General features: G+C 50.2%; 1 protein-coding gene across 1 annotated transcript in view; it reads right to left on the bottom strand.

Annotated features, from left to right (window-relative positions):
• LOC132380273 (unconventional myosin-XV-like) overlaps positions 1 to 25,010 on the bottom strand; it is a 909,717-nt gene that overhangs the window by 767,107 nt on the left and 117,600 nt on the right. Inside the window, exon 7 of the mRNA XM_059949029.1 lies at positions 18,920 to 18,983. Within this exon, the coding sequence (XP_059805012.1) occupies positions 18,920 to 18,983 (64 nt within the window). The remainder of the gene's footprint in view (positions 1 to 18,919; positions 18,984 to 25,010) is intronic.

Below are 25,010 nucleotides of genomic sequence, written 5' to 3'. Positions count from 1 at the left end.
TGACTGACATTGCCACATAAAGACAGACTGACAGTCATTGCCACGTACAGACAGACTGACTGAGATTGCCACGTACAGACAGACTGACTGACATTGCCCTATACAGTCAGACTGACAGACATTGCCACATACAGACAGACTGACAGACATTGCCCCGTACAGACAGACTGTCTGACAATGCCCCGTACAGCCAGACTGACAGACATTGCCACGTACAGACAGACTGACTGACATTGCCACATATACAGATTGACTGACATTGCCACGAACAGACAGACTGACTGACATTGCCCCATACAGACAGACTGATAGACATTGCCACGTACAGACAGACTGACTGACATTGCCCTATACAGACAGACTGACAGACATTGCCCCGTACAGACAGACAGACTGACATTGCCCCATACAGACAGACAGACTGTCATTGCCCTGTACAGTCAGACTGACTGACATTGCCACATACAGACAGACAGACTGACAGTCATTGCCCTGTACAGTCAGACTGACTGACATTGCCACATACAGACAAACAGACAGACATTGCCACGTATACAGATTGACTGATATTGCCACGTACAGACAGACTGACTGACATTGCCACGTACAGACAGACTGACTGACATTGCCCCATACAGACAGACAGACTGACAGTCATTGCCCTGTACAGTCAGACTGACTGACATTGCCACATACAGACAAACAGACAGACATTGCCACGTATACAGATTGACTGATATTGCCACGTACAGACTGACTAACTGACATTGCCACGTACAGACAGACTGACTGACATTGCCCTATACAGACAGAATGACAGACATTGCCCCGTACAGACAGACAGACTGACATTGCCCCATACAGTCAGACAGACTGACAGTCATTGCCCTGTACAGTCAGACTGACTGACATTGCCACATATAGACAGACAGACAGACTGACAGACATTGCCACGTATACAGAATGACTGACATTGCCACGTACAGACAGACTGACTGACATTGCCCAATACAGACAGACTGACAGACATTGCCCCGTACAGACAGACTGACTGACATTGCCCCGTACAGACAGACTGACTGACATTGCCCTATACAGTCAGACTGACTGACATTAACCCGTGCAGACAGACAGACTGACATTGACCCATACAGACAGACAGACTGACAGTCATTGCCCTGTACAGTCAGACTGACTGACATTCCCACCTACAGACAGACAGACTGACAGACATTGCCACGTATACAGAATGACTGACATTGCCACGTACAGACAGACTGACTGACATTGCCACGTACAGACAGACTGACAGACATTGCCACGTATACAGAATGACTGACATAGCCACGTACAGACAGACTGACTGACGTTGCCCCATACAGACAGACTGACTGACATTGCCACATACAGACAGACTGACTGACATTGCCACATACAGACAGACTGACTGACTGACATTGCCCCATATCGACAGACTGACAGACATTGCCACGTATACAGAATGACTGACATTGCCACGTACAGACAGACTGACTGACATTGCCCTATACAGTCAGACTTACTGACATTGCCCCGTACAGACAGACTGACTGACATTGCCCCATACAGACAGACTGACTGACATTGCCACGTATAGACAGACTGACTGACATTGCCACGTACAGACAGATTGACTGATATTGCTCCGTACAGACAGACTGACTGACATTGCCCCATACAGACAGACTGACGGACATTGCCCCGTACAGACAGACTGACTGACATTGCCCCGTACAGACAGACTGACAGACATTGCCACATACAGACAGAATGACTGACATTGCATCGTACAGACAGACTGACATTGCTCCGTACAGACAGATTGACTGACATTGCCCCATACAGACAGACTGACTGACATTGCCACATACAGACTGACAGACATTGCCCCATACAGACAGACTGACTGACATTACCCCATACAGACAGACTGACAGACATTGCCACGTACAGACAGACTGACTGACATTGCCACCTACAGACAGAATGACAGACATTGCTCCGTACAGACAGACTGATTGACATTGCTCCGTACAGACAGATTGACTGACATTGTCACATACAGGCATATTGACTGACATTGCCCCGTACAGACAGAATGACTGACATTGCCCCATACAGACAGACTGACAGACATTGCCACGTACAGACAGACTGACTGACATTGCCACGTACAGACAGAATGACTGACATTGCCACGTACAGACAGAATGACTGACATTGCTCCATACAGACTGACAGACTGACATTGCTCCGGACAGACAGATTGACTGACATTGCCCTGTACAGACAGTCTGAGAGACGTTGCCCGTACAGACAGACTGACATAGCCACATACAGAGAGACTGACTGACTGACATTGCCCCATACCGACAGACTGACAGAAATTGCCACGTACAGACAGACTGACTGACATTGCCACGTACAGACAGACTGACTGACATTGCCACGTACAGACAGAATGACTGACATTGCTCCGTACAGACAGACTGACTGACATTGTCACGTACAAACTGACTGACTGACAGACATCGCCACGTACAGACAGATTGACTGACATTGCCATGTACAGACAGACTGACTGACATTGCCCTATACAGACAGATTGACTGACATTGCTCCGTACAGACTGACTGACTGACATTGCCCCATACAGACAGACTGACAGACATTGCTCCGTACAGACAGACTGACTGACATTGCCCCATACAGACAGACTGACAGACATTGCCACGTACAGAAAGAATGACTGACATTGCATCGTACAGACAGACTGACTGACATTGCTCCATACAGACAGATTGACTGACATTGCCCCATACAGACAGACTGACATTGCCCCATACAGACAGACTGACATTGCCACATACAGACAGTCTGACTGACATTGCCCCATACAGACAGACTGACAGTCATTGCCCCATACAGACAGACTGACTGACATTGCCCCTTACAGACAGACTGACAGACATTGCCACGTACACAGACTGACTGACATTGCCATGTACAGACAGACTGACTGACATTGCCACGTACAGACAGACTGACTGACATTGCCTCCTACAGACAGAATGACTGACATTGCTCCGTACAGACAGACTGACTGACATTGCTCCGTACAGACAGATTGACTGACATTGTCACATACAGACATATTGACTGACATTGCTCCGTACAGACAGAATGACTGACATTGCCCCATACAGACAGACTGACAGACATTGCCACGTACAGACAGACTGACTGACATTGCCACGTACAGACAGAATGACTGACATTGCCACGTACAGACAGAATGACTGACATTGCTCCATACAGACAGACAGACTGACATTGCTCCGTACAGACAGATTGACTGACATTGCCCTGTACAGACAGTCTGAGAGACGTTGCCCGTACAGACAGACTTGACATAGCCACATACAGACAGACTGACTGACTGACATTGCCCCATACCGACAGACTGACAGAAATTGCCACGTACAGACAGACTGACTGACATTGCCATGTACAGACAGACTGACTGACATTGCCACGTACAGACAGAATGACTGACATTGCTCCGTACAGACAGACTGACTGACATTGCCCCATACAGACAGACTGACTGACATTGCCACGTACAGACAGACTGACTGACATTGCCACGTACAGACAGATTGACTGATATTGCTCCGTACAGACAGACTGACTGACATTGCCCCATACAGACAGACTGACAGACATTGCCCCGTACAGACAGACTGACTGACATTGCCCCGTACAGACAGACTGACAGACATTGCCACATACAGACAGAATGACTGACATTGCATCGTACAGACAGACTGACAGACATTGCCACATACAGACAGAATGACTGACATTGCATCGTACAGACAGACTGACTGACATTGCTCCGTACAGACAGACTGACTGACATTGCCCCGTACAGACAGACTGACAGACATTGCCACATACAGACAGAATGACTGACATTGCATCGTACAGACAGACTGACTGACATTGCTCCGTACAGACAGATTGACTGACATTGCCCCATACAGACAGACTGACTGACATTGCCACATACAGACTGACAGACATTGCCCCATACAGACAGACTGACTGACATTGCCCCATACTGACAGACTGACAGACATTGCCACGTACAGACAGACTGACTGACATTGCCACCTACAGACAGAATGACAGACATTGCTCCGTACAGACAGACTGACTGACATTGCCCCATACAGACAGATTGACTGACATTGCTCCGTACAGACTGACTGACATTGCCACATACAGACTGTCTGACAGACATTGCCACATATACAGAATGACTGTCATTGCCACGTACAGACAGACTGACTGACATTGCCACATAAAGACAGACTGACAGACATTGCCACATATACAGATTGACTGACATTGCCACGTACAGACAGACTGACTGACATGGCCCCATACAGACAGACTGACAGACATTGCCACGTACAGACAGACTGACTGACATTGCCCTATACAGACAGAATGACAGACATTGCCCCGTACAGACAGACAGACTGACATTGCCCCATACAGACAGACAGACTGACAGTCATTGCCCTGTACAGTCAGACTGACTGACATTGCCACATACAGACAGGCAGACAGACTGACAGACATTGCCACGTATACAGAATGACTGACATTGCCACGTACAGACAGACTGACTGACATTGCCCAATACAGACAGACTGACAGACATTGCCCCGTACAGACAGACTGACTGACATTGCCCCGTACAGACAGACTAACAGACATTGCCACATACAGACAGACCGACTGACATTGCCACGTACAGACAGAATGACTGACATTGCTCCATACAGACAGACTGACTGACATTGCCCTATACAGACAGACTGACTGACATTGCCACATAAAGACAGACTGACAGTCATTGCCACGTACAGACAGACTGACTGAGATTGCCACGTACAGACAGACTGACTGACATTGCCCTATACAGTCAGACTGACAGACATTGCCACATACAGACAGACTGACAGACATTGCCCCGTACAGACAGACTGTCTGACAATGCCCCGTACAGCCAGACTGACAGACATTGCCACGTACAGACAGACTGACTGACATTGCCACATATACAGATTGACTGACATTGCCACGAACAGACAGACTGACTGACATTGCCCCATACAGACAGACTGATAGACATTGCCACGTACAGACAGACTGACTGACATTGCCCTATACAGACAGACTGACAGACATTGCCCCGTACAGACAGACAGACTGACATTGCCCCATACAGACAGACAGACTGTCATTGCCCTGTACAGTCAGACTGACTGACATTGCCACATACAGACAGACAGACTGACAGTCATTGCCCTGTACAGTCAGACTGACTGACATTGCCACATACAGACAAACAGACAGACATTGCCACGTATACAGATTGACTGATATTGCCACGTACAGACAGACTGACTGACATTGCCACGTACAGACAGACTGACTGACATTGCCCCATACAGACAGACAGACTGACAGTCATTGCCCTGTACAGTCAGACTGACTGACATTGCCACATACAGACAAACAGACAGACATTGCCACGTATACAGATTGACTGATATTGCCACGTACAGACTGACTAACTGACATTGCCACGTACAGACAGACTGACTGACATTGCCCTATACAGACAGAATGACAGACATTGCCCCGTACAGACAGACAGACTGACATTGCCCCATACAGTCAGACAGACTGACAGTCATTGCCCTGTACAGTCAGACTGACTGACATTGCCACATATAGACAGACAGACAGACTGACAGACATTGCCACGTATACAGAATGACTGACATTGCCACGTACAGACAGACTGACTGACATTGCCCAATACAGACAGACTGACAGACATTGCCCCGTACAGACAGACTGACTGACATTGCCCCGTACAGACAGACTGACTGACATTGCCCTATACAGTCAGACTGACTGACATTAACCCGTGCAGACAGACAGACTGACATTGACCCATACAGACAGACAGACTGACAGTCATTGCCCTGTACAGTCAGACTGACTGACATTCCCACCTACAGACAGACAGACTGACAGACATTGCCACGTATACAGAATGACTGACATTGCCACGTACAGACAGACTGACTGACATTGCCACGTACAGACAGACTGACAGACATTGCCACGTATACAGAATGACTGACATAGCCACGTACAGACAGACTGACTGACGTTGCCCCATACAGACAGACTGACTGACATTGCCACATACAGACAGACTGACTGACATTGCCACATACAGACAGACTGACTGACTGACATTGCCCCATATCGACAGACTGACAGACATTGCCACGTATACAGAATGACTGACATTGCCACGTACAGACAGACTGACTGACATTGCCCTATACAGTCAGACTTACTGACATTGCCCCGTACAGACAGACTGACTGACATTGCCCCATACAGACAGACTGACTGACATTGCCACGTATAGACAGACTGACTGACATTGCCACGTACAGACAGATTGACTGATATTGCTCCGTACAGACAGACTGACTGACATTGCCCCATACAGACAGACTGACGGACATTGCCCCGTACAGACAGACTGACTGACATTGCCCCGTACAGACAGACTGACAGACATTGCCACATACAGACAGAATGACTGACATTGCATCGTACAGACAGACTGACATTGCTCCGTACAGACAGATTGACTGACATTGCCCCATACAGACAGACTGACTGACATTGCCACATACAGACTGACAGACATTGCCCCATACAGACAGACTGACTGACATTACCCCATACAGACAGACTGACAGACATTGCCACGTACAGACAGACTGACTGACATTGCCACCTACAGACAGAATGACAGACATTGCTCCGTACAGACAGACTGATTGACATTGCTCCGTACAGACAGATTGACTGACATTGTCACATACAGGCATATTGACTGACATTGCCCCGTACAGACAGAATGACTGACATTGCCCCATACAGACAGACTGACAGACATTGCCACGTACAGACAGACTGACTGACATTGCCACGTACAGACAGAATGACTGACATTGCCACGTACAGACAGAATGACTGACATTGCTCCATACAGACTGACAGACTGACATTGCTCCGGACAGACAGATTGACTGACATTGCCCTGTACAGACAGTCTGAGAGACGTTGCCCGTACAGACAGACTGACATAGCCACATACAGAGAGACTGACTGACTGACATTGCCCCATACCGACAGACTGACAGAAATTGCCACGTACAGACAGACTGACTGACATTGCCACGTACAGACAGACTGACTGACATTGCCACGTACAGACAGAATGACTGACATTGCTCCGTACAGACAGACTGACTGACATTGTCACGTACAAACTGACTGACTGACAGACATCGCCACGTACAGACAGATTGACTGACATTGCCATGTACAGACAGACTGACTGACATTGCCCTATACAGACAGATTGACTGACATTGCTCCGTACAGACTGACTGACTGACATTGCCCCATACAGACAGACTGACAGACATTGCTCCGTACAGACAGACTGACTGACATTGCCCCATACAGACAGACTGACAGACATTGCCACGTACAGAAAGAATGACTGACATTGCATCGTACAGACAGACTGACTGACATTGCTCCATACAGACAGATTGACTGACATTGCCCCATACAGACAGACTGACATTGCCCCATACAGACAGACTGACATTGCCACATACAGACAGTCTGACTGACATTGCCCCATACAGACAGACTGACAGTCATTGCCCCATACAGACAGACTGACTGACATTGCCCCTTACAGACAGACTGACAGACATTGCCACGTACACAGACTGACTGACATTGCCATGTACAGACAGACTGACTGACATTGCCACGTACAGACAGACTGACTGACATTGCCTCCTACAGACAGAATGACTGACATTGCTCCGTACAGACAGACTGACTGACATTGCTCCGTACAGACAGATTGACTGACATTGTCACATACAGACATATTGACTGACATTGCTCCGTACAGACAGAATGACTGACATTGCCCCATACAGACAGACTGACAGACATTGCCACGTACAGACAGACTGACTGACATTGCCACGTACAGACAGAATGACTGACATTGCCACGTACAGACAGAATGACTGACATTGCTCCATACAGACAGACAGACTGACATTGCTCCGTACAGACAGATTGACTGACATTGCCCTGTACAGACAGTCTGAGAGACGTTGCCCGTACAGACAGACTTGACATAGCCACATACAGACAGACTGACTGACTGACATTGCCCCATACCGACAGACTGACAGAAATTGCCACGTACAGACAGACTGACTGACATTGCCATGTACAGACAGACTGACTGACATTGCCACGTACAGACAGAATGACTGACATTGCTCCGTACAGACAGACTGACTGACATTGCCCCATACAGACAGACTGACTGACATTGCCACGTACAGACAGACTGACTGACATTGCCACGTACAGACAGATTGACTGATATTGCTCCGTACAGACAGACTGACTGACATTGCCCCATACAGACAGACTGACAGACATTGCCCCGTACAGACAGACTGACTGACATTGCCCCGTACAGACAGACTGACAGACATTGCCACATACAGACAGAATGACTGACATTGCATCGTACAGACAGACTGACAGACATTGCCACATACAGACAGAATGACTGACATTGCATCGTACAGACAGACTGACTGACATTGCTCCGTACAGACAGACTGACTGACATTGCCCCGTACAGACAGACTGACAGACATTGCCACATACAGACAGAATGACTGACATTGCATCGTACAGACAGACTGACTGACATTGCTCCGTACAGACAGATTGACTGACATTGCCCCATACAGACAGACTGACTGACATTGCCACATACAGACTGACAGACATTGCCCCATACAGACAGACTGACTGACATTGCCCCATACTGACAGACTGACAGACATTGCCACGTACAGACAGACTGACTGACATTGCCACCTACAGACAGAATGACAGACATTGCTCCGTACAGACAGACTGACTGACATTGCCCCATACAGACAGACTGACTGACATTGCCACGTATAGACAGACTGACTGACATTGCCACGTACAGACAGATTGACTGATATTGCTCCGTACAGACAGACTGACTGACATTGCCCCATACAGACAGACTGACGGACATTGCCCCGTACAGACAGACTGACTGACATTGCCCCGTACAGACAGACTGACAGACATTGCCACATACAGACAGAATGACTGACATTGCATCGTACAGACAGACTGACATTGCTCCGTACAGACAGATTGACTGACATTGCCCCATACAGACAGACTGACTGACATTGCCACATACAGACTGACAGACATTGCCCCATACAGACAGACTGACTGACATTACCCCATACAGACAGACTGACAGACATTGCCACGTACAGACAGACTGACTGACATTGCCACCTACAGACAGAATGACAGACATTGCTCCGTACAGACAGACTGATTGACATTGCTCCGTACAGACAGATTGACTGACATTGTCACATACAGGCATATTGACTGACATTGCCCCGTACAGACAGAATGACTGACATTGCCCCATACAGACAGACTGACAGACATTGCCACGTACAGACAGACTGACTGACATTGCCACGTACAGACAGAATGACTGACATTGCCACGTACAGACAGAATGACTGACATTGCTCCATACAGACTGACAGACTGACATTGCTCCGGACAGACAGATTGACTGACATTGCCCTGTACAGACAGTCTGAGAGACGTTGCCCGTACAGACAGACTGACATAGCCACATACAGAGAGACTGACTGACTGACATTGCCCCATACCGACAGACTGACAGAAATTGCCACGTACAGACAGACTGACTGACATTGCCACGTACAGACAGACTGACTGACATTGCCACGTACAGACAGAATGACTGACATTGCTCCGTACAGACAGACTGACTGACATTGTCACGTACAAACTGACTGACTGACAGACATCGCCACGTACAGACAGATTGACTGACATTGCCATGTACAGACAGACTGACTGACATTGCCCTATACAGACAGATTGACTGACATTGCTCCGTACAGACTGACTGACTGACATTGCCCCATACAGACAGACTGACAGACATTGCTCCGTACAGACAGACTGACTGACATTGCCCCATACAGACAGACTGACAGACATTGCCACGTACAGAAAGAATGACTGACATTGCATCGTACAGACAGACTGACTGACATTGCTCCATACAGACAGATTGACTGACATTGCCCCATACAGACAGACTGACATTGCCCCATACAGACAGACTGACATTGCCACATACAGACAGTCTGACTGACATTGCCCCATACAGACAGACTGACAGTCATTGCCCCATACAGACAGACTGACTGACATTGCCCCTTACAGACAGACTGACAGACATTGCCACGTACACAGACTGACTGACATTGCCATGTACAGACAGACTGACTGACATTGCCACGTACAGACAGACTGACTGACATTGCCTCCTACAGACAGAATGACTGACATTGCTCCGTACAGACAGACTGACTGACATTGCTCCGTACAGACAGATTGACTGACATTGTCACATACAGACATATTGACTGACATTGCTCCGTACAGACAGAATGACTGACATTGCCCCATACAGACAGACTGACAGACATTGCCACGTACAGACAGACTGACTGACATTGCCACGTACAGACAGAATGACTGACATTGCCACGTACAGACAGAATGACTGACATTGCTCCATACAGACAGACAGACTGACATTGCTCCGTACAGACAGATTGACTGACATTGCCCTGTACAGACAGTCTGAGAGACGTTGCCCGTACAGACAGACTTGACATAGCCACATACAGACAGACTGACTGACTGACATTGCCCCATACCGACAGACTGACAGAAATTGCCACGTACAGACAGACTGACTGACATTGCCATGTACAGACAGACTGACTGACATTGCCACGTACAGACAGAATGACTGACATTGCTCCGTACAGACAGACTGACTGACATTGCCCCATACAGACAGACTGACTGACATTGCCACGTACAGACAGACTGACTGACATTGCCACGTACAGACAGATTGACTGATATTGCTCCGTACAGACAGACTGACTGACATTGCCCCATACAGACAGACTGACAGACATTGCCCCGTACAGACAGACTGACTGACATTGCCCCGTACAGACAGACTGACAGACATTGCCACATACAGACAGAATGACTGACATTGCATCGTACAGACAGACTGACAGACATTGCCACATACAGACAGAATGACTGACATTGCATCGTACAGACAGACTGACTGACATTGCTCCGTACAGACAGACTGACTGACATTGCCCCGTACAGACAGACTGACAGACATTGCCACATACAGACAGAATGACTGACATTGCATCGTACAGACAGACTGACTGACATTGCTCCGTACAGACAGATTGACTGACATTGCCCCATACAGACAGACTGACTGACATTGCCACATACAGACTGACAGACATTGCCCCATACAGACAGACTGACTGACATTGCCCCATACTGACAGACTGACAGACATTGCCACGTACAGACAGACTGACTGACATTGCCACCTACAGACAGAATGACAGACATTGCTCCGTACAGACAGACTGACTGACATTGCTCCGTACAGACAGATTGACTGACATTGTCACATACAGGCATATTGACTGACATTGCCCCGTACAGACAGAATGACTGACATTGCCCCATACAGACAGACTGACAGACATTGCCACGCACAGACAGACTGACTGACATTGCCACGTACAGACAGAATGACTGACATTGCCACGTACAGACAGAATGACTGACATTGCTCCATACAGACTGACAGACTGACATTGCTCCGGACAGACAGATTGACTGACATTGCCCTGTACAGACAGTCTGAGAGACGTTGCCCGTACAGACAGACTGACATAGCCACATACAGAGAGACTGACTGACTGACATTGCCCCATACCGACAGACTGACAGAAATTGCCACGTACAGACAGACTGACTGACATTGCCACGTACAGACAGACTGACTGACATTGCCACGTACAGACAGAATGACTGACATTGCTCCGTACAGACAGACTGACTGACATTGTCACGTACAAACTGACTGACTGACAGACATCGCCACGTACAGACAGATTGACTGACATTGCCATGTACAGACAGACTGACTGACATTGCCCTATACAGACAGATTGACTGACATTGCTCCGTACAGACTGACTGACTGACATTGCCCCATACAGACAGACTGACAGACATTGCCCCGTACAGACAGACTGACTGACATTGCCCCGTACAGACAGACTGACAGACATTGCCACGTACAGACAGAATGACTGACATTGCATCGTACAGACAGACTGACTGACATTGCTCCATACAGACAGATTGACTGACATTGCCCCATACAGACAGACTGTCTGACATTGCCACATACAGACAGTCTGACTGACATTGCCCCATACAGACAGACTGACAGACATTGCCCCATACAGACAGACTGACTGACATTGCCCCTTACAGACAGACTGACAGACATTGCCACGTACAGACAGACTGACTGACATTGCCATGTACAGACAGACTGACTGACATTGCCACGTACAGACAGACTGACTGACATTGCCTCCTACAGACAGAATGACTGACATTGCTCCGTACAGACAGACTGACTGACATTGCTCCGTACAGACAGATTGACTGACATTGTCACATACAGACATATTGACTGACATTGCTCCGTACAGACAGAATGACTGACATTGCCCCATACAGACAGACTGACAGACATTGCCACGTACAGACAGACTGACTGACATTGCCACGTACAGACAGAATGACTGACATTGCCACGTACAGACAGAATGACTGACATTGCTCCATACAGACAGACAGACTGACATTGCTCCGTACAGACAGATTGACTGACATTGCCCTGTACAGACAGTCTGAGAGACGTTGCCCGTACAGACAGACTTGACATAGCCACATACAGACAGACTGACTGACTGACATTGCCCCATACCGACAGACTGACAGAAATTGCCACGTACAGACAGACTGACTGACATTGCCACGTACAGACAGACTGACTGACATTGCCACGTACAGACAGAATTACTGACATTGCTCCGTACAGACAGACTGACTGACATTGCCCCATACAGACAGACTGACTGACATTGCCACGTACAGACAGACTGACTGACATTGCCACGTACAGACAGATTGACTGATATTGCTCCATACAGACAGACTGACTGACATTGCCCCATACAGACAGACTGACAGACATTGCCCCGTACAGACAGACTGACTGACATTGCCCCGTACAGACAGACTGACAGACATTGCCACATACAGACAGAATGACTGACATTGCATCGTACAGACAGACTGACTGACATTGCTCCGTACAGACAGATTGACTGACATTGCCCCATACAGACAGACTGACTGACATTGCCACATACAGACTGACAGACATTGCCCCATACAGACAGACTGACTGACATTGCCCCATACAGACAGACTGACAGACATTGCCACGTACAGACAGACTGACTGACATTGCCACCTACAGACAGAATGACAGACATTGCTCCGTACAGACAGACTGACTGACATTGCTCCGTACAGACAGATTGACTGACATTGTCACATACAGGCATATTGACTGACATTGCCCCGTACAGACAGAATGACTGACATTGCCCCATACAGACAGACTGACAGACATTGCCACGTACAGACAGACTGACCTACATTGCCACGTACAGACAGAATGACTGACATTGCCACGTACAGACAGAATGACTGACATTGCTCCATACAGACTGACAGACTGACATTGCTCCGGACAGACAGATTGACTGACATTGCCCTGTACAGACAGTCTGAGAGACGTTGCCCGTACAGACAGACTGACATAGCCACATACAGAGAGACTGACTGACTGACATTGCCCCATACCGACAGACTGACAGAAATTGCCACGTACAGACAGACTGACTGACATTGCCACGTACAGACAGACTGACTGACATTGCCACGTACAGACAGAATGACTGACATTGCTCCATACAGACAGACTGACTGACATTGTCACGTACAAACTGACTGACTGACAGACATCGCCACGTACAGACAGATTGACTGACATTGCCACGTACAGACAGACTGACTGACATTGCCCTATACAGACAGATTGACTGACATTGCTCCGTACAGACTGACTGACTGACATTGCCCCATACAGACAGACTGACAGACATTGCCCCGTACAGACAGACTGACTGACATTGCCCCGTACAGACAGACTGACAGACATTGCCACGTACAGACAGAATGACTGACATTGCATCGTACAGACAGACTGACTGACATTGCTCCATACAGACAGATTGACTGACATTGCCCCATACAGACAGACTGACTGACATTGCCACATACAGACAGACTGACTGACATTGCCCCATACAGACAGACTGACAGAAATTGCCACGTACAGACAGACTGACTGACATTGCCCCTTACAGACAGACTGACAGACATTGCCACGTACAGACAGACTGACTGACATTGCCTCCTACAGACAGAATGACTGACATTGCTCCGTACAGACAGACTGACTGACATTGCTCCGTACAGACAGAATGACTGACATTGCCCCATACAGACAGACTGACAGACATTGCCACGTACAGACAGACTGACTGACATTGCCACGTACAGACAGAATGACTGACATTGCCACGTACAGACAGAATGACTGACATTGCTCCATACAGACAGACAGACTGACATTGCTCCGTACAGACAGATTGACTGACATTGCCCTGTACAGACAGTCTGAGAGACGTTGCCCGTACAGACAGACTTGACATAGCCACATACAGACAGACTGACTGACTGACATTGCCCCATACCGACAGACTGACAGAAATTGCCACGTACAGACAGACTGACTGACATTGCCATGTACAGACAGACTGACTGACATTGCCACGTACAGACAGAATGACTGACATTGCTCCGTACAGACAGACTGACTGACATTGTCACGTACAAACAGACAGACTGACAGACATCGCCACGTACAGACAGATTGACTGACATTGCCACGTACAGACAGACTGACTGACATTGCCCTATACAGACAGATTGACTGACATTGCTCCGTACAGACTGACTGACTGACATTGCCCCATACAGACAGACTGACAGACATTGCCCCATACAGACAGACTGACTGACATTGCCCCGTACAGACAGACTGACAGACATTGCCACGTACAGACAGAATGACTGACATTGCATCGTACAGACAGACTGACTGACATTGCTCCATACAGACAGATTGACTGACATTGCCCCATACAGACAGACTGACTGACATTGCCACATACAGACAGACTGACTGACATTGCCCCATACAGACAGACTGACAGACATTGCCCCATACAGACAGACTGACTGACATTGCCCCTTACAGACAGACTGACAGACATTGCCACGTACAGACAGACTGACTGACATTGCCTCCTACAGACAGAATGACTGACATTGCTCCGTACAGACAGACTGACTGACATTGCTCCGTACAGACAGATTGACTGACATTGTCACATACAGGCATATTGACTGACATTGCTCCGTACAGACAGAATGACTGACATTGCCCCATACAGACAGACTGACAGACATTGCCACGTACAGACAGACTGACTGACATTGCCACGTACAGACAGAATGACTGACATTGCCACATACAGACAGAATGACTGACATTGCTCCATACAGACAGACAGTCTGACATTGCTCCGTGCAGACAGATTGACTGACATTGCCCTGTACAGACAGTCTGAGAGACGTTGCCCGTACAGACAGACTTGACATAGCCACATACAGACAGACTGACTGACTGACATTGCCCCATACCGACAGACTGACAGAAATTGCCACGTACAGACAGACTGACTGACATTGCCATGTACAGACAGACTGACTGACATTGCCACGTACAGTTAGAATGACTGACATTGCTCCGTACAGACAGACTGACTGACATTGTCACGTACAAACAGACTGACTGACAGACATTGCCACATACAGACAGATTAACTGACATTGCCCTGCACAGACAGATTGACTGACATTGCCACGTACAGACAGTCTGAGAGACGTTGCCCGTACAGACAGACTGACTGACTGACATTGCCCCATACCGACAGACTGACAGACATTGCCACGTATACAGAATGACTGACATTGCCACGTACAGACAGATTGACTGACATTGCCCCGTACAGACTGACAGACATTGCCCCATACAGACAGATTGACTGACATTGCCCCATACAGACAGACTGACAGACCTTGCTCCGTACAGACAGACTGACAGACATTGCCCCATACAGACAGATTGACTGACATTGCCCTATACAGACAGACGGACAGACATTGCCCTATACAGGCAGATTGACTGACATTGCCCCATACAGACAGATTGACTGACATTGCCCCGTACAGACAGACTGACAGACATTGCCCCATACAGACAGACTGACTGGCATTGCCCCTATATATATACTGATGTATTTGCCCTCACATATGTATCTACCCAACTTACACATAGAACCACAGATATAATACCTTCCATTATCAATCCTGATAGTATCTCTCAGCCACCCAGCAATGTTCCTGGGAGAACAGAATAATGTAGAGGATTTCCCTGACAATAAGTGATACTTAGCCACAAACAGACCAATTGACTCCAATCTGAGATGTCTACATACATTCACACACGTATTGTTAACACAATCAAATACTCCACAATATATTCCATACATTTAAATAACAGCTTAATATGTAAAGCTTTACATATTAATTTTAACACAAACCATATTTATTGGCAAATAGTTACATTCTCATATATATTATATTCTCAGATCAGCATGCACATACATACATATCCATAAATGTACACTGACTCACACTCAGATCACCCCACTGCAATGGAAATCAGAATCAGGTTTTGATCCCCGGCATGTGACATGAAATTTGTTAACTTTTCTGAAGAGTCTAATTAAGATAATAAGACTCATTGAATATCTCTGCAGGAAAATGAATCTCGGGGTTGTATATGATGACATACATGTATTGTCATAATAAATTTACTTTGAACAAACATGTTCATTCAAAGTTGCTCAATATTTAAACACCTAAACAAAAGCAATTCTCAGTAAGACCTGCTAAGCATGTTGTTGAACAAAAAAAATCATTCACTGACATTGTGGGATAACAGTAAGTGTAAATATGAAAGAGGACAACACACACAATTAAAGTAAACAAGAGGAAATCTGCAGATGCTGGAATTCCAAGCAAGGCACACAAAATACTGAACTCAACAGGCCAGGCAGCATCTATGGAAAAAAATAGTCGACGTTCTGGAACAAAACCCTTCGGCAGGACAGGAGAAAAAAAGTTGAGGAGTAGATCTGAAAGGTGGGGGGAGGGGAGAGAGAAAAACCGGGTGACAGGTGAAGCTTGGAGGGGGAGGGATGAAGCAAAGAGCTGGGAAGTTGATTGGTGAAAGAGATAGAAGGCCATAGAAGAAAGAAAAAAAGGGGGAGGGGGAAGAGCACCAGGGGGAGGTGTAATGCGGGCAAGGAGATAACATGAGAGAGGACCAAGGGGATGAGAAATGGTGAAGGAGGTGCGGGGAAGGCATTACTGGAAGTTTGAGAAATCGATGTTCATGCCATCAGGTTGGAGGCTACCCCAACAGAATAAAAGTTGTTCCTCAACCTAAGTGTGGCCTTATCCCGATAGTGGAGGAGGCCATGGATGGACATATCAGAATAGGAAGTAGAATTAAAACGGGTGGCCACTGGGAGATCCCGCTTGTTCTGGCGGATAGATCATAGATGCTCGGTGAAGCTGTCTCCCTCACTGATATACAGGAGGCCCCGCCAGGAGCACCAGACACAGTATATGACTGCAACAGACTAACAGGTGAAGTGTCGCCTCACCTGGAAGGACTGTTTGAGGCCCTGAATGGTGGTGAGGGAGGAGATGTAGGGGCAGGTGTAGAACTTGTTCCAATTGCAAGGATAAGTATCAGGAGGAAGATCAGTGGAGAGGGACAAATAGACAAGAGAGTTACATAGGGAGCGATCCCTGCAGAAAGCAAAAAGTGGGGGGGAGGGAAAGAAGAGTTTGGTGGTAGGATCCAGTTGGAGGCCAGTAAGAGGTGGCAGACGTTTCAGAGAATTATGTGCTGGACGCAGAGGCTGGTGGGGTGGTACATGAGGACCTGATAACGTGACGAGAGAATGGGGTAAGAGCAGACATGCATGAAATGAAAGAGATGTGGTTGAGGGCAGCATTGATGGTGGAGGAAGGGAAGCCCCTTTCTTTGAAAAACAAGGACATCTCCTCCATTCTGGAATGAAAAGCCTCATCCCGAGAGCAGATGCAATGGAGACAGGAATTGAGAGAAGGGGGTGGCGTTTTGACAAGTTGCAGTGTGGGATGAGGTATAGTCCAGGTAGCTGTGGAAGACCTTTGGTTACAGTGATAAAATACTTCACAATAATATTAAATTGTGATTGACATAAAAATTACGGATCAGCATCATGTAGTAAATGTAGTAAGCAATGCTCACGTAATGTATATCCCTGTGGAATCTCCTCTTCAGGCAAAGTAGCACGGAGCTCTCACACACTTCCCTGCAAATTAGACAGGATAGGTTCAGCGACAATGTTACAGCTGTCTATGATTGACAATAACCACCCACATAATGCACAACCAAAATCCCCATGATGCCAGTGTGTCGATCCTTATGTTATCAGCGCTGAACTCTGAAGCTGCAAAGTGACATCATCTTACTGCTAAACCAAACAGCCCAGACAGCCCAAATGTTGACTGTCCCCGCCCCCAGGCCCACACACCAACTGTCTCTGTTTATATATATACTGTATCTCAGGAACTGTGAACTCTGGCCCATCTGGGCAGGGCGCTCCTGCGCCGTTGGGGAAAGGCACTCTGACTGCTGGGTGACTGGTCCCAATCCCAGTATGGTGGGTGTCAGGAGGGCGAAGGGTACTGGAGAGGTTCCGGTTGAATCGCCACCCGATGTGCGTGTTGGACCCAGTCCTCGGGAGAACGTGAGGGAGAGGGTCCCACATAATGTGAGCCATCTTGCGGGGATGCCCACCGTGCCGTCCCGGGACGCTCCAAAGCATTTCTTGTACGAGCTTCTCCCGCACACCTTCCACTTCCTTGCCTTCCTCCCCAACCAGACTCGCCTTGGCGGGCCCTGTTTCCATGCAGCAGCGGAGGAGGTCCCCAGTGGAAGTCCTTTACGCAGGGGTGCTTCCCCCGTACACTGGGGGCCTGGGGTTGAAGGTGCTGCATCGGGCAGTCCCGTACAACAGGGTCACCGACACCCTGTCCAGCTGTCCAATCTGTGGGTGGGAGGAGTCGGTGTATCACGTGTTTACGGAATGCGAGTGATTGCAGCCACTGTTTCAGTTTCTCAAGAGACGGCTGAGGTTCTGGCCGCACTTTAGTCCTGCGCTCCTCATCTACAGGCACCCAGTTCGGGAGGGTGGGGCATCAGGAGGAGCTCCCGCTTGGCTTGGTCATGGGCCTAGCTAAAATAGTCTAGGCGGCAGAAGGAGCAGGGGGCCACCTGGCCGACTGCCTGCCCCTTTTACGGTGATACATCCAGGCCCGGCTGCCCTGAAAAAGCACGTAGTCGCCACACACACATTGGGGGATACCCATGAACGGTGGTGCCACGCGGTCTAGGGCTGTTACATAGACGGTAGTAACAATATTTTAATTTGAGTATAATTATTGTCTTGTAAATATTGATTGTCTGCACATGTACTGTAAATAAACCTGGTCACTGTGTGGGTCACCGGGGTGGCATGGTCGGTTTGTGGGGATGGTCGGTGTGTGGGTCTCTGGGATGGGATGGTCGGTGTGTGGGGCTGGTCAGTGTGTGGGTCTCTGGGATGGGATGGTCGGTGTGTGGGGATGGTCGGTGTGTGGAGATAGTCAGTGTGTGGGTCTCTGGGATGGGATGGTCAGTCTGTGGGGATGGTCGGTGTGTGGGGATGGTCAGTGTGTGGGACTCTGGGATGGGATGGTCAGTGTGTGGGTAACCGGGATGGGATGGTCAGTGTGTGGGTCTCTGGGAAGGGATGATCAGTGTGTGGGGATGTTCAGTGTGTGGGTCTCTGGGATGGGATGGTCGGTGTGTGGGTCACTGGCATGGTATGGTCGGTGTGTTGGGATGGTCGGTGTGTGGGACTCTGGGACGGGATGGTCAGTGTGTGGGTCTCTGGGATGGGATGGTCAGTGTGTGGGTCTCTGGGATGGGATGGTCGGTGTGTGGGGATGGTCAGTGTGTGGATCTCTGGGCCGGGATGGTCGGTGTGTGGGTCTCTGGGATGGGATGGTTGCTCTGTGGGGATGGTCGGCGTATGCATCTCTGGTAATGGGAAGGTCGGTGTGTGGGGATGGTCAGTGTGTGGGTCTCTGGGATGGGATGTTCAGTGTGTGGGTCTCTGGGATGGGATGGTCAGTCTCTGGGTCTCTGGGATGGGATGGTCAGTGTGTGGATGTTCGGTGTGTGGGTCTCTGGGATGGGATGGTCGGTGTGTGGGTCTCTGGGATGGGATGGTCGGTGTGTGCACATGGTCAGTGTGTGGGTCTCTGGGAAGGGATGGTCAGTGTGTGGGGATGTTCAGTGTGTGGGTCTCTGGGATGGGATGGTCGGTGTGTGGGGATGGTCGGTGTGTGGGGATGGTCAGTGTGTGGGTACTTGGAACAGGATGGTCAGTGTGTGGGGATGGTCAGTGTGTGGGTCTCTGGGATGGGATGGTTGGTGTGTGGGGATGGTCAGTGTGTGGGTCACTGGGATGGTATGGTCGGTGTGTTGGGATGGTCGGTGTGTGGGACTCTGGGACGGGATGGTCAGTGTGTGGGTCTCTGGGATGGGATGGTCAGTGTGTGGGTCTCTGGGATGGGATGGTCGGTGTGTGGGGATGGTCAGTGTATGGATCTCTGGGCCGGGATGGTCGGTGTGTGGGTCTCTGGGATGGGATGGTCGGTGTGTTGGGATGGTCGGTGTGTGGGACTCTGGGACGGGATGGTCAGTGTGTGGGTCTCTGGGATGGGATGGTCAGTGTGTGGGTCTCTGGGATGGGATGGTTGGTCTGTGGGGATGGTCGGTGTGTGGACATGGTCAGTGTGTGGGTCTCTGGGATGGGATGATCGGTGTGTGGGGATGGTCAGCGTGTGGGTCTCTGGGATGGGATGGTCGGAGTGTGGGGATGGTCGGTGAGTGGGTCTCTGGGATGGGATGGTCGGAGTGTGGGGATGGTCGGTGTGTGGGTCTCTGGGATGGGATGGTCGGTGTGTGGGGATGGTCAGCGTGTGGGTCTCTGGGATGGGATGGTCGGAGTGTGGGGATGGTCGGTGTGTGGGTCTCTGGGATGGGATGGTCGGTGTGTGGGGATGGTCGGTGAGTGGGTCTCTGGGATGGGATGGTCAGTGTGTGGGTCTCTGGGGACAGGATGGTCGGTGTGTGGGGATGGTCAGTATCCGGGTCTCTGGGATGGGATGGTCAGTGTGTGGGTCTCTGGGATGGGGTGGTCAGTGTGAGGATTTTCGGTGTGTGGGTCTCTGGGGACAGGATGGTCTGTGTGTGGGTCTCTAAGATGGGATGGTCAGAGCGTGGAGATGGTCGGTGTGTGGGTCTCTGGGGACAAGATGGTCGGTGTGTTGGGATGGTCGGTGTGTGGGTCTCCGGGATGGGATGGTCGGTGTGTGGGTCTCTGGGGACAAGATGGTCGGTGTGTGGGTCTCTGGGATGGGATGGTCAGTCTCTGGGTCTCAGTGATGGGATGTTCGGTGTGTGGGGATGGCCAGTGTGTGGGTCTCTGGGATGGGATGGTCGGTGTGTGAGGATGGTCAATGTGTGGGTCACCGGGATGGGATGGTCACTGTGTGGGTCTCTGGGATGGGATGGTCAGTGTGTGGGTCTCTGGATGGGATGGTCAGTGTGTGGGTCTCTGGATGGGATGGTCAGTGTGTGGATGTTCGGTGTGTGGGTCTCTGGGGACTGGATGGTCGGTGTGTGGAGATGGTCAGTCTCCGGGTCTCTGGGATGGGATGGTCAGTGTCTGGATGTTCGGTGTGTGGGTCACGAGGATGGGATGGTCAGAGTGTGGAGATGGTCGGTGTGTGGGTCTCTGCGACGGGAAGATCGGTGTGTGGGGATGGTTAGTGTGTGGGTCTCTGGGATGGGATGTTCGGTGTGTGGGGATGGTCGGTGTGTGGGTCACCGGGATGGGATGGTCAGTGTGTGGGGATGGTCGGTGTGTGGGGATGGTCAGTGTGTGGGTCTCTGGGATGGGATAGTCGGTGTGTGGGGATGGTCAGTGTGTGGGTCTCTGGGAAGGGATGGTCAAAGTGTGGAGATGGTCGGTGTGTGGGTCTCTGCGACGGGATGATCGGTGTGTGGGGATGGTCAGTGTGTGGGTCTCTGGGAAGGGATGGTCAGTGTGTGGGGATGTTCAGTGTGTGGGTCTCTGGGATGGGATGGACGGTGTGTGGGTCTCTGGGATGGGATAGTCGGTGTGTGGGGATGGTCAATGTGTGGGTCTCTGGGATGGGATGGTCGGTGTGTGGGTCTCTGGGATGGGATAGTCGGTGTGTGGGGATGGTCAGTGTGTGGGTCTCTGGGAAGGGATGGTCAGTGTATGGGGATGTTCAGTGTGTGGGTCTCTGGGATGGGATGGACGGTGTGTGGGGATGGTCGGTGTGTGGGGATGGTCGGTGTGTGGGGATGGTCAGTGTGTGGGTACATGGAATGGGATGGTCGGTGTGTTGGGATGGTCAGTGTGTGGGTCTCTAGGATCGGATGGTCGGTGTGTGGGGAAGGTCAGTGTCTGGGTCTCTGGGATGGTATGGTCGGTGTGTTGGGATGGTCGGTGTGTGGGACTCTGGGACGGGATGGTCAGTGTGTGGGTCTCTGGGATGGGATGGTCAGTGTGTGGGTCTCTGGGATGGGATGGTCGGTGTGTGGATCTCTGGGATGGGATGGTTGGTCTGTGGGGATGGTCGGTGTATGGATCTCTGGTAATGGGAAGGTCGGTGTGTGGGGATGGTCAGTGTGTGTGTCTCTGGGATGGGATGTTCAGTGTGTGGGTCTCTGGGATGGGATGGTCAGTGTGTGGGTCTCTGGGATGGGATGTTCAGTGTGTGGGTCTCTGGGATGGGATGGTCAGTGTGTGGGTCTCTGGGATGGGATGGTCAGTCTCTGGGTCTCTGGGATGGGATGGTCGGTGTGTGGGGATGGTCAGTGTGTGGATCTCTGGGATGGGATGGTCGGTGTGTGGGGATGGTCGGTGTGTGGGTCTCTGGGATGGGATGGTCGGTGTGTGGGTATGGTCAGTGTGTGGGTCACCGGGATGGGATGGTCAGTGTGTGGTTCTCTGGGATGGGATGGTCGGTGTGTGGAGATGGTCAGTGTGTGGGTCTCTGGGACGGGATGGTCGGTGTGTGTGTCTCTGGGACGGGATGGTCAGTGTGTGGGTCTCTGGGATGGGATGGTCGGTGTGTGGGGATATCGGAGTGTGGGTCTCTGGGACGGGATGGTCGGTGTGTGGGTCTCTGGGATGGGATGGTCAGTGTGTGGGTCTCTGGGGACAGGATGGTCGGTGTGTGGATCTCTGGGATGGGATGGTCGGTCTGTGGGTCTCTGGGATGGGATGGTCGGTGTGTGGGAATGTTCGGTGTGTGGGTCTCTGGGATGGGATGGTCGGTGTGTGGGTCTCTGGGACGGGATGGTCGGTGTGTGGGGATGGTCAGTGTGTGGAGATGGTCTGTGTGTGGGTCTCTGGGGACAAGATGGTCGGTGTGTGGGTCTCTGGGATGGGATGGTCAGTGTGTGGGTCTCTGGGATGGGGTAGTCAGTGTGTGGATGTTCGGTGTGGGGGTCTCTGGGGACAGGATGGTCTGTGTGTGGGTGTCTAAGATGGGATGGTCAGAGTGTGGAGATGGTCGGTGTGTGGGTCTCTGGGGACAAGATGGTCGGTGTGTTGGGATGGTCGGTGTGTGGATCTCCGGGATGGGATGGTCGGTGTGTGGGGATGGTCAGTGTGTGGATCTCTGGGATGGGATGGTCGGTGTGTGGGGATGGTCAGTGTGTGGATCTCTGGGATGGGACGGTCGGTGTGTGGGGATGGTCAGTGTGTGGATCACCGGGATGGGATGGTCAGTGTGTGGGTCTCTGGGATGGGATGGTCGGTGTGCGGGGATGCTCGGTGTGGAGGTCTCTGGGATGGGATGGTCGGTGTGTGCGTCTCTGGGACAGGATGGTCGGTGTGTGGATCTCTGGGATGGGATGATCGGTGTGTGGGGATGGTCAGTGTGTGGGTCACCGGGATGGGATGGTCAGTGTGTGCGTCTCTGGGACAGGATGGTCGGTGTGTGGATCTCTGGGATGGGATGATCGGTGTGTGGGGATGATCGGTGTGTGGATCTCTGGGATGGGATGATCGGTGTGTGGGGATGCTCAGTGTGTGGGTCACCGGGATGGGATGGTCAGTGTGTGGGTCTCTGGGATGGGACGGTCGGTGTGTGGGGATGGTCAGTGTGTGGATCTCCGGGATGGGATGGTCGGTGTGTGGATCTCTGGGATGGGATGGTCGGTGTGTGGGGAAGGTCAGTGTATGGGT

Source organism: Hypanus sabinus, chromosome 23 (assembly GCF_030144855.1).
Source record: "Hypanus sabinus isolate sHypSab1 chromosome 23, sHypSab1.hap1, whole genome shotgun sequence".
Lineage (NCBI taxonomy): Eukaryota > Metazoa > Chordata > Chondrichthyes > Myliobatiformes > Dasyatidae > Hypanus > Hypanus sabinus.
This window is presented reverse-complemented; position numbering and strand designations above follow the sequence as displayed.